Source organism: Nyctereutes procyonoides, unplaced genomic scaffold (genome assembly GCF_905146905.1).
Source record: "Nyctereutes procyonoides isolate TBG_1078 unplaced genomic scaffold, NYPRO_anot_genome, whole genome shotgun sequence".
NCBI classification, from domain to species: Eukaryota; Metazoa; Chordata; class Mammalia; order Carnivora; family Canidae; genus Nyctereutes; species Nyctereutes procyonoides.
This window is the reverse complement of record NW_026575148.1, coordinates 13017833-13030982: the sequence shown is the minus strand read 5'-3', so window position 1 is coordinate 13030982 and position 13150 is coordinate 13017833. Positions and strand designations below refer to the sequence as shown.

At 33.3% G+C, this 13150-nt stretch overlaps 1 protein-coding gene across 3 annotated transcripts in view; it reads right to left on the bottom strand.

Moving 5' to 3' along the window:
* PPIP5K2 (diphosphoinositol pentakisphosphate kinase 2) overlaps window positions 1-13150 on the bottom strand; it is a 75112-nt gene that overhangs the window by 58856 nt on the left and 3106 nt on the right. For 2 of the 3 annotated variants that reach the window (XM_055312821.1, XM_055312822.1), the window contains exons 1-5: window positions 10236-10375; window positions 5648-5843; window positions 3243-3333; window positions 1526-1611; window positions 91-245 (exon numbers count right to left, since the gene is read on the bottom strand). In XM_055312821.1, coding sequence (XP_055168796.1) covers window positions 91-245; window positions 1526-1611; window positions 3243-3333; window positions 5648-5843; window positions 10236-10349 — 642 coding nt within the window. In that variant the 5' untranslated portion in view covers window positions 10350-10375. Of the gene's footprint in view, window positions 1-90; window positions 246-1525; window positions 1612-3242; window positions 3334-5647; window positions 5844-10235; window positions 10593-13150 lie in introns of those variants that run through there. The other variant, XM_055312820.1, reaches the window with a different exon arrangement.

The window sequence follows — 13150 nt, the reverse complement described above, 5'->3', positions numbered from 1 at the left end:
TAATCTTAGTTCTACTAAATACTTGATTACTTTTAGTAAAATTTGTACAAAGTATGAAGAACAGCATTCCCTAGGATAACAAAGGTTTACCTTTCGAAAAAGTCTTTGACTTCCACCACCAGCAGACGTGGGATAGTAAATGTAAACATTGTGATCCTCTGCACTGACTGGCTTTTCTACAAACGGCTTTTGAAAAACTTCACCATTTACTTCTACATGATCTTCCCCTTCAATCAGACTGCATTCTAAAAATCAAACAGCGGGAAAAATTACATATTGCATATTGTCTAGATATAACATTATTTTAAAAGCTTTTACTAGAATAGATTATATAAAGAAAACCTTGGATAATGTATGATTTGATTTTAATCAAACATTTATGCAGGGGCAGCTGGGTGGCTCATTAGTAAAGCATCTAACTCTTGGTTTGGCTCAGGTCGTGATCTTATAGATTGTGTGAAATAGAGCCTTAGTGTTGGGCTCCACACTGAGGAAGGAGTCTGCCTGAATGAAGATTTGCTCCCTTTGTCCCTCCCCCTATCTCTCCAAAATAAATAAATAATTCTAAAAAAAATTTATGCAAACAACATACCCCACTATTTATGATTCATGACATTAAAAACTATAGTTATTCTTCAAAATCTTACAAACCTGTCATTTCACTTTATCCCACAGAATCAAAGTTACATATGAAATGATACCAACAAAAAAGATTGAAAAATTTTTCTAGATTGCTACCACATTCTGAAAGTTGTATGGAATCAGTTGTATCATAGATACCACAAAACATGAAATTGTTATTAATGTAACCTATATAAAGTACTCCAATTAGGAAGTTAATTTTTTACCTCTAGAAAAATGAGAGAAGTTCCCTGTTACTGATGCTAAATGCTATATCTAGTTTTCAACAAAAGTTGCTTTAAGGTACAAAAAAAAATCATCAAAATTCTCCAAAATAGTCTTACCAGAATATTAAATAGTAAAGCAGATAAACATTTATCTTGGCTTGTTAGACTGTTATATATAACTTACATGCTATGTTTTAGATAACTAGAAAAATGAAGCAAAGGGTACTTTAAGGTATTAAGTAATATTTCTAAGTTTCTAGTCATCAGAAATTTAATTACGGTATCCTAGCATAAAGTTTCTAATCCTGACTTCAATAGTCATAGATAAATCACTTACTTATCCCCAATCAATACAAGATGATGAAATATGTAATTTAAAAACTCTTCTTGATTCCCAGATGTCAAATGTAGACCACAGAAAAGTAGGATAGATAACTCTTAAATTATTAGTGGGCCTTTCAGTTTATTTATTTTTTATTTATTTTTATTTTTTATTTTTGGCCTTTCAGTTTATAGTGCCAAACTTGAACTGAATGTAATGCTTACTTGGCTTTTTTTTTTTTTAAGTAAACAGAACTATGAGTTCTTTGAATTCCTTCTACTTAATTATAGAAAAGAAGTACCTCGAAAGTATGTTTGTGACAAAAGGTAGCTTGCTCAAAATCTCATATTCTTACCTTTGGGATTATTTGGGTCACGGTTCAAAATTGCATAACGAGGAAGTAAAATACCTTCAGCTTGAAGAATACTATACACTTCTCTTCTAAAGAAAAAGAAAACATCTTTTATTGTTTTATTGCTTTACTTTAATGGTACATTATTACTATTGTATTATTTACAAAGGCATAGATTTCAAGTCTTTTACTTTTTAAATAAACATGTAAAATATTGAAAATGTCTAAGGGAATGTTCAGCCATATTAGAACAAAAATGGACACACAACACTTTATGTGGCATATTAAAATACTAATGTTTAAAACTGGGAATGTAAATGTATAAAAAAAGAAATGGTTAAATACAAAGTTGCTACAGGGCAATGACTGACTATTACCTATTAAAAACTTTATACTCAAAGACTATTTAATGACATAGGAAAACGTTCATAGTATTGTAAGACAAAAGTGACCCTAATTTTGTAAAATGTGAATGTATGTACATATTGCTTTCTATATGAAAAAAAATTATACAGGGAAACCTGGGTAGCTCAGTGGTTTAGTGCCTGGCTTTGGCCCGGGATCCTGGGGTCCCGGGATCAAGTCCCACACCGGGCTCCCTGAATGGAGCCTGCTTCTCCCTCTGCCTGTGTCTTTGCCTCTCTCTCTCTCTCTGTCTCTCATAGATAAATAAAATCTTTAAAAAAAAGAAAAAAATATGATATAGTATCAGGGTTAAATGCCTTTAATGCTTTTATTTTTCAAATTTCTTAAAGTAAATATGCATTATGAATATATTTATAATATAACAATATATTAATATATTTATAACATTTATAATATATTTATAAGCATTTATTAATACGTAAATCTAGGAACAATATTTTAAAGTGTTAGATATTGGGGATCCCTGGGTGGCTCAGCGGTTTAGTGCCTGCCTTCGGCTGGGGCATAATCCTGGAGTCCCAGGATCGAGTCCCACATCAGGTTCCCTGCATGGAGCCTGCTTCTCCCTCTGCCTGTGTCTCTGCTCCTCTCTCTCTGTGTATTTATCTCTCATGAATAAATAAATAAAATCTTTAAAAAAAATAAAAAATAAAATGTTGGCTACTAATAATGTTACTACCTGGAGGAACAGGAAAAACCCCAAAACTATAGGGCCTTATACTTTATAAAGCATTTTCACACATGTAATCTCATACTGCAATGCAAACACAAAAGAAAATTGAATGTTGGTGAAATTATAAAGGCGCCATCAGAGTGAAACATCACTCAAACAAAATATATAAATTTATTTGTATTCCAGTTTCTCTCAGAAATTCGTGCTTTTGGCTTGTAATATGAGTGCTAAGATATGTAATGAAATATTTTTCAAAACAGTTGCATTTTACCATTAAAAAAAATCTAGTTATATTGAGTATAACCCTAATTTCATCATCAGTCACATGGCAGAGAAGTTGCTCATAATTTTCAATGGTTCAGTAGGCTATGGAAATTAAACAAACCTGGTTTAAGACCTTGTTCCACTATTGACAGAACTACTTGTGACTTTGGGCAAATTAATTCATCTTCCTGATTCTCAAGTTTCTTCATCTATAAGACTGGGTATAAATACCTATTTCTAAGTATTTTAGAGGGTACCACAAATTAATGTATATGAAAACACCTGATGCCAGCTTATAGTAGACACTAAATAAACGTTAATTTTCCTTCCCTTAATTCAGCCATCTTCATCACTCACCTATCTTGTATGAGATACTGCATATTCAAGTCATTGATTACAAATGGATTCCTGAGTTTTGCATAGGCAACTGCTTTGTCCAGTGGAAATCCTAAGAACACATATTATTAACATACTCTGTACAATCTCAAGGTAAGTTGATATCTATAGCTTTATCAATTTGAATTTATGTCACTTCCCATAAAAGGTTAATTTCATTATGCTTATAACTGCTTTCCATATAAATCGTGGAAAAATAAATATATAAAACTTAACTTGTACTATTAGTAAGTCTTATTTTTTCCTAGTTAATTTCATTGATAAGGCACAAGTCAGTGGTTATATAACCAAATTCAGACCCACTGACATCTTAGCCAATGACTATTCAAAGTCACCTAAAATAAGGTTAAGATTACCTCATACACAAAGAGAAATCTGTATATAAGTATATTAAAATCACTTGATTTTTTTAAAAACATGTGTAACTTCTTTCATTTTAGTTTGATATTTATACATATAAATTGCTGATAATTCAAAGAACTGCATCTTTAAAAACAGCAAAAACAAAAATTAATTTACATACAACAGATATGCCGTAAATATAAAATATATGAGCAGAATCATACTTGCTGTTCCTAGGTCAATGTTAAGGTATCGGAAATTAACTCCCTAAAATTTCTAGACTTTGGTAAAATTACTTACATGGACAACAAATCAAATGGCAGATATGGTAAGAGGTCTAAAAAGATTCTAAAGCATTTTAATGATTATACTGTACTCTCTGTATTGACAATTTTATCCATCAATACATACTATTAAGAGACGGTTTGGCAGTATACCAGAGAGTCTAACAAAGCAGGAAAATCCTGGCTCCATCTTTCATTAGCTATGCGACTCTGGGTGAATTTATTCAACATCTCTAAGCCCCTGATTCTCAGCTGTAAATGAGTATTATACTTGCCTTACCTAGTAGAGTTTTTGAGGAACTTGATAAAGGAATGTATAAAAAAACACTTAGCATAGGACCTGACAGTAAGCTCCCAATAAATATCATTATTCCTTAAATGACAATATCTTAATGAATAGCTTATCTAAGGAAAAGAGTAAAAATCAGTAAGCATGCATAACTTTAGAATTTAACCTTGTCTACTACAGTATACCTGTGAAGACACTGTTATCTTGTATCATTATCAGAACAGTTGGAGGGGAAGTAAGTACTAAGGCATTAGTTAATAAAACTAAACAAAAAACTATGGTCAGTTAAAAAAGACTTATTCCCTAAATTCCTCTTGGTTTTTAAAGTTTAATAAAAGCTCTCTATACCAAGAATCACTTCCACAAATTATAAACCCTTCTTGGTTTGTAAAGACTCTGAGAAGAATTAATCACTTGTCATCAAGATACCTCCAAGTCTATGATTTAAAGCATCCTAACAGAATTCAGCACAGAGGAACCTCTGTAACAGTTCCCTGCTTCCGTGTTGTTAAAGAGGAACATTTTCCTTACAAAGAGACAGTATATGGAATATGACCTTAGACAGCACCTAGTTTTTATAGGCAAAACATTAGCTTTGGAAGGAAGAACCATGTGGTAGTAAGGCAAGATCACCTTACCCTCAGGGATAAGCCAATTTTAAGATTCCCTGAAATAAAAGACTTAAGTTTAATAAAACAGACCAGGGCCTTGGCTTCTCTACAGACTATAGGAGCACATAAAGTCTCAGCCATGCTCCATCCCCTTGCTGAAGGAAAAGTTTCTTGAACACCTAGCTAAAGTGAAACTTTAACACAGCTGGAGATTACATTATTTTGGTAACAAAGTGATTTAAAATGAATAAAAATAACTATGCACACATCTTTTAAATTACAGTTCTTAGAAATTCACTTAATTCACAGATTCTGAGGTTACAAATTTTCAGATATTCAGTAATGATTTTGATTAGTGGGTCTCATTATGAAGGCATACTATACCATTAAGTAATACTTAAGTGTAATTAATATTTGTTTGATTTACAAAAGAAACCAAGTAAAATTGAAATTTCAAATATTAAGTTCTTTGGAAATAAAATATGAATATTTGCATTTGAGGAAAGATAGATCATTTTATATAGGGCAAAAGATTAGGGCTTAAAATATCCAATAATTCATGAATTCAAAAATCAGGTCTTGGAAGAATGTAATGGAGGGGAAAAAATTTCTTGGTATAATTGATGAAAAAATGAAATATAAAGTTACATATACACTATAACAATAAATTTGTTTAAAAAATACAGACAAAAAAAAATGACCAAAAGAAATTTATCAAAATGGTAACATCACTGATCTGTGAGAATGGAGTTTAATTTTATTTATTTTATCTAATATTCTACAATTAATATGTATTAGGTCTATTATAAGAGGATAAAGGGAGTTCCCATTCTTTAATACCTTTAGAATGGAACGAAATAAGACAATCACATAAAGGCCAGTTTTCTACTGGTTCATTCAAAATAACATCTTCTTCAAATACTACTACTGTGATATATTTAAATAAGGAGATCCGTTCAAGAATTTCCTTCATTGGTTTGGATTTGGACTTCTTTGCCATGGAACATATTCCAACCACAATCTGCCTTTCCGGTGGCTGAAACAGAAAGAAAACAACAAAAAAATTAGGTTGACTTAATACAAACTCTAAAGTAGACCAATACATTTTTCAGAAGCAGATGAGTGATATGATCAATACAAATGACACCTTAACCAAAAAAAACCCCACATTTTTCAAAACTATATTTTTGTTATAATAAATAACAAATAATAGTTGGCTAAAAAGGTCTGGAAAACTTTCACTTTCAGGACATCATTACTATTTTCATTCTGATTTTAAACAGATACTCCTTCCTTAATTGTCTCTAGTACTTAATGACCTTCCCCACAACAGAAAGAGGAAAATGAAGGCCAAAACCTATCTAATCCAAGTGAAAAGACCAATCAGAGTGAGATAAAGAATTCTCTTGCCTAAAAAAAAGATATTCTGACTATAAAGCTATGTTATACAGTGTTAAAACTATTTTTGTAGCTTGGCTTTGAATTGGTTGATCACCAACGACAACCTGGAAGAAAATTTTGGAGAAAGCCAAACTGCTAACCAAGGTGTCACGCTCTGAAATTGACAATCTTCATACTCAATATTCCTATTTAATGGTGTTGCTCATCTTTGGTACCCGTGCTACAGCTTAAAGGTTATGGTTTGTCCTAAAACTAAAAAAGCAGGATATAGAAATACCTTATGAGTAGCTCATAGATTTACAAAATTACTCAAGATACATTCTGATATCTTTGCATTCAAGTAATTAAGAGTTTTATCAAATAAATAGAGCTGTGCCCAGTTGTTTTTTTTTTTAGTTCTCCCTCCTCCATATATTTATATTTCATATATTATAATCTGAGCTCAAGTGTTTTCCTAGACTTTCTCTTGTTATAAATCTTAAAATTGGGTAACATCAGATTTAAACTGCTATTCTTCTTTACACCTAAAATTAGATTTCTCCATTGCCTCTTCTGACTCATGAAATTTAGAGATCAAATTAGTATTGAATTTGATTGTAAATCCTAATCTCCCTGGGATCTATTTTTCCCACCTTGATCATCCACTTTTATGTTCCCTTATTTAATTCTTTCCTGATCAAAAGCCTCTACATAGTTCATGATGTTCCTAAAGAATACTTCCTCAGCTAACAAAAGATATTTGCAAATGGTATATTCATTAAGGGGTCAATTTTTAAAATATAAAAAGAATTCATACAACTCAACACCAAAAAAAAAAAATCAAATAATCCAATTAAAAAACAGGCAGAGGACCTTAACAGACATTTCTCCAAAGAAGACATACAGATGGGCAAAAGATTCTTGAAAAGATGCACAAAATCACTAATCATCAGGAAAATGCAAATCAAAACCACAATGAGGTATCACCTCATACTAATAAGAATGGCTAGTATCAAAAAGACAAGAAATAGCCAAGTGTTGGCTAGTATGTGGAGAAAAGGTACCCTTGTGCACTGTTGCTGGGAATGTAAAATGGTGTGACCACTGTAGAAAATAATATGGAGGTTCCTCAAAAAATTAAAAATAGAAATACCACACACATGACCCATTAATTCTACTTCTGGGTATTTACCAAGAAAACAAAAACACTAATTCAAAAAGATATGTTCATTGTATCATGATTTACAAGTGCCAAGATACGGAAGCGACTTTAAGTGTCCGTCAATAAATGAATGGATAAATAAGTAGTATATATATATTACTCAGCTATAAAAAAGAATAAAACCTTGCTATTCACAACAACATGGATAGACCTACAGCATGTTATGTTAAGTGAAATAAGTCAGAAAGACACCCTATGATTTCACTTATATATGGAATCTAAAAACCAAAACGAATTAAAAAAAAAAAGACTCTAATACAGAGAACAAAGTGGAGACTGCCAGAGGGAAGAGGGGTGGTAGGATGGGTAAAAATGGTGAAGGGGATTAAGAGGTACAGACTTCCAGTTACCATATAGGTAAGTCGCAGGTATGAAAAGTACAGCACAGGGAATATAGTCAATAACGGTAACTTTTTAAGGTGACAATGGTAACTACACTTATCATGGTCCACATTTTTATATAATTGCAGAATCACCACGTTGTATAGGTCAAACTATTATGTCAATTATACTTCAGTAAAAAAAGCATTCAACCTAACATACCCTATTGCTTTACAATTTAAAAAAAAGCTACTAAGTTCCATTTTATTTATTATAGATCTATTTAATTAATATCTACTATTAGCTAAGATGAACTAGAAACTGCCAAGTTTAAAATGCACAAATAAACCTGCATTATTAAGACAAAATTATAGAATTTTCCTATTAGGTAAAACCTTGGAAGTGAAGTAACTTTTTAAAGAGATTTATTTTGTTAGATTTAGTGTCTAAAATGAAATTCATACCTCTTTTTTATTTTTCTTAAATTCATAACTTTTAATCTTAAAAACAGGAGAATGAACTGGAACAAATTATTAATCTATAGGCCAAATAAACCAAATCGAGTTCCTCAAAAGTGACAACTATGCACCACAAATGTGAACTCAATTTAATTAGTACCAAGGTTCCAAGAATTACACTAAGTGCCTAAAGTTAGATACAGAGAAACTACCTAACCTCAAAGTGCTATGAATCGAAAAGATCACAGCAATAATGTAGTATGTTATGGTACATGGAATACAAGTATGTATGTCAAATATAGAAACAGTACTGAGGGGGCACCTGGATGGCTCAGGTCATGATCCTGGGATGGAGCCCCATGTCAGGCTCCCTGCTCAGTGGGGAGTCTGCTTCTCCCTCTCCCCCTGCTCGTGCACTCTCTTTCTCTAATAAATAAATAAAATCTTAAAAAAAGAAAAAAGAAATAGTACTGTGGAAGAAGTATGCAAGTCTACAAGGAGAGGGAGAAGAATAGGGAATATGAGCAAGGTTCTGAAGAATGAAAAACAGTTTACAAAGTAACCCCCAGAAAAGGGCATTTCATAGAGATAAAAGAGTACAACAGCAAAGAGGCACGGTACAACAGGGAATAACATGTGAAAAACAAAATTTTGATATTGCTGAAACATAAAAGGTAAGGGAGGAGAGACACGTACAGTTCTAGATATAAGGGACAGGCAAAAGTCCTTATGTGTAAGAAATGGACTTGACGTGTCAGTGATGTTTATGGTATGTTCAGATGACAGGGGCAGTAGAGGCTGAGTCAATAGTGCTTTCTAGCTTAAGTCAGAGAAAAGCTGCTTTTCTGTTTCATTTACTGGACTTCTAGATAACACTTCAGATGATAATTTTCTGAAAATCATTTTTTTTTCTGGGGTGAGGTGGGGGTGGGATAGGTTTTCAGATATGTGTAAGCGCACCGTGAAGTGTTAAATAACTATGAAAAAGGATTTAAAGGATCATCCATTAGGTATTTTTGGTTTTTTTTTACTACCTTTACCAAGTATAACAGGTTTTGGTTTGAAAACAAAATTCTCAGGATGCCTGGGCAATTCAGTCAGTTAAGTGTCCGACTCTTGATTTCGGCTCAGGGTCCTGAGGTCAAGCCCTACATCAGGGTCTGCGCTCAGCATGGATTCTGCATGGGATTCTCTCTCCCTCTCCTTCTGCCCCCCCCCCCCACTGCTCTCTTTCTCTCTTCAAATAAGTAAATAAATCTTTCTTAAAAAAATTATCTTTTCAACTGGAAATACAAGAAAAAACAAACATAAGTTTGTATGTTAAATCAGTTTTCACAGTAATCTCTACATCTAAAGGGAAAACAATAAGAAAAATATTGAGCTAATATAACTAGAGTAAAATGAACATAATAAATGTGTGTTATTCCTAAAGATGCACCTATGGCTATATATCCTAGTAGATCAGATCAAAAAGATAAGATTTGTGCACTTATATACTCCTCTGGATCCTTGAGGTAGCCTCTCCTTCTAGTCACACAGTTATAGGCTTCTAAAGAGTTAATAATAAATAAGGCTATATTTGGGTCAACCACCACTTGTACTGACAATGTGACAAACTTAACAAAGTTGGCGAAGTCTTTCTTCAGTACCTTTAAAGTTATTTCTTTCAACTTACTTCTTTATGTTGATGTACTCTTTAGGTACTTCTACATACAAGAAACCCTTTTGGTATGGCCCTGATTATTCTCTCCTTGCCATGTTTTCAACTGAATCCTCTGTTATGCTGGGCCTATCAGTGAACATTTGTGAAAGACACTGAAGTTAACATAATCAAACAAATGAGAAGTCTGACCCTTAACTGGATTTCTTGATGCACACCGTAGGCTCGATAACGTTACTAAAAATATGCTTTTCAGCACGACGATTTCCAACAAATTTCCATGTGCAAAAATGTCTTCACAATTTAGAGAGTTTATTAGTTCACCTTACAGTGATTAGTAAGAAGCCTATACAGTATTGGTCTTCTCTCACCAAACAAACAACTTACAGACTCATCCTCTTCCTCCTCATCTTCATCTGCATGGTGGAAGAAATGCCGATAATTTCCCGAGTTTATTTCTGTATCTTCCGGCCCAACAAAGAATCTAGGGGCTTCACTCATTTTTATTTCATTTGATACAGATATAAAGCACTATACTAAAACTGCTTCTAAATAAACCATTCTCTCTAAACTAGCGGACACATAGGCTGCAGCTTGTTTCTGCTTATACAATCACTTGAAATTGTGATGACAGCTAGTTGGCAAATGTTCTTCTGGTCTCAGATACCACTGCTTCGTTCTTGACGTTTAAAAGACAAAGAGCGAGGTTACTGCTTCACTGAGTTGATGCCGCAGTCTTTCTACCTAAAATGCAATGAAAAATTAATTTTGGAGACTGTACTTCAAAAACATTCAAGTAAAAGTAAAATAACACTCGTAAAATCAGGACCAGTAACTTGATGCATACCTTCAAATGAAATAACATTTCTTTCATAAAATTAAAAAATTAGGCTCTGATCTTCAATAATCTACATTTTAGCAATTTGACAAACTGATTCAAAATAAAAGGATAGCAACAAGAAAACAAAGTAACAATAACAAAAAATGCTAAATTCTTTAAGTCCAGAAATATCTAACAAATGAGAAAATCATTCAAATTATAACAAAAGTCCATCGAAAGCTAAACACCTTTGTAGGAATACCTGAATAGAATGGAAAAAAAAAAAGTAATATGGGTTTAAAACCCACCGACAGCTTTAATCAATTTTTTAAAGAATTTAACTTGAAAGTTCAGTTTGCAAACAGGTTTTATTTTGTTTTTTTTTTTTGTTGTTGTTTTTTTAATGGAATAAAACCTTTCTAGATTCTAGTCTCAAAAAAAAAAAAAACTAAACAAGATTAAATATAAGATTTCATTATAACAGCTCTTAAACTTTTACAAGTCAAAAATTCTTTGGCTAACCTAATAAAATCTACAGATCCTCTCCTCAGAAAGAAAAATGTACATGTATAATAAATTCTGCACACAATTTTTATGTGATTGACATCCAAGCTTTTCTGTATAAACTGATGCCTATCAACATCAGTTTAAGAACTCTCGTATTAGGGCAGCCCCGGTTGGCTCAGTGGTTTAGCACCACCTTCAGCCCAGGGCCTGATCCTGGAGTCCTGGAATCGAGTTCCACCTCAGGCTCCCTGCATGGAGCCTGCTTCTCTCTCTGCCTCTGTGTCTCTAATGAGTAAATAAATAAAATCTTTAAAAAAAAAAAAAAAAAGAACTCACACAATAGTGATATCTCAAAATATTCTTTACCAAAGCTATGAATATTATTGTTCCTTGGTCACATTAAAACTAATTACCTACCAAGATGAAACTACCTAACAATCAACTTGATTACTGGTAATATAATTATTTGATCAAATATTCTTAAGAGTTGGATTATAGGTTAGCTAAAACTGCAGTGCATAACACCAAAACTCTTATTCCTAAAGATCTAATTCTAGTTTAACTGGTGGCTCCGTTAAATATTAAAACCCTCATGTACACAGCCAGACTTGACTTTATGGAACTTTCAAATTAAAATTTCACAGTGTTATGAAATATTAAACAGTTGATTTAAAAATGAAAGTAGGAAATACCAGTTCAAAAGACAAACACTACTCAATTCTGATTTTTAAATTGGAAAGTACCATGCTACTAAAGCATCTACACTCAAAGAAGTGGTTCTCAAACTTCATACATCAGAATCACCAGGAGGGCTTGTTAAAATACTAAACTAGAAAGTCTTAAAGGAGGATTCAATGCTCGAAAAATTCCAACGTGCTGCTGCCGCTGCTCTGGAAATCAATCACACATTGAGAACCACTGCTCTAGACCTTGACAAAAGTGAGTTAGAAAGCTTTTCCTGATAGTTGCTCAGTTCTGCGTCCTTCATGCCACCATCTGTAAAATGGGATAAACATCCTAAATTATTCTGAAAATGAAATGACAATGAAGACACAACAGCAACTGGCACAAGGTAAGCATTTAGTAAATGTTAGCTATGCATCTATCTTGTTGGCTTTTATAATTAGGACTGAGATACCTAACTTAACTGGCACAGAGCAAATACAAACAACTCAACTTAGAAGGGTGCCTACTTACCACCCATGTAATGGTGCTATAGAAACTCTTTTTTGCCATTGCTGCTGCTGCTGGAGACCTCATTACATGTTTTCCAGTCTTACCACTACTGGATAGTGTTGACACTATCCTGAACACTACTGCCTGGGGTAAAAACACTCCTCTCCTTCACAAACCTACCATGGTCCAAGCTACTCAATCCTTAAAATGACAGCATGGGTCATCCATCAGTCCTATTCAAAACCCTCCTCTCTTGATGAGCTGGAACTGACACATGACCAATTTTCCTGAAATCCTAAAAGCATTTTCCACTGGAAACACTGTTGTCAATGTTGATCCAGTTCCAGGGCACTATTACTAATAGCTCCATAATAGATTATTAAAAAGGCTTCTGCATGCTGGCAAAGGCAGCCAAGCATAAGTTATAAGTTCATACAAAAAAGTCCATGCCAAGTTTCACAAAACCCTGGAATTGATGTTTTCCTTCTTTGAACATTCATGCACTATTTTTTTGCTGAGCCCGCTTCTCCTCCTCCTTATAATTCACTATTGTCCTTGAGAGTTCCAATTTCTCCTTTCATAAACTCCGAAGTCCTCAATAAATGCTTTTCCGACAACTGCCAACCCCTACGTGCACATCAGCATCTTTCCCACGCTCCATGACCCACAGCATTTGGGATATATGTTTTCAGTGACCCGTTTCCATTAGAGTTAGGGTTTCCCCTCCTCAAATTTTTATTGCGAAAGATTTCAGATACTCAAAGAAGCTGAAAGAATCGCTCACCATACATATGCACTC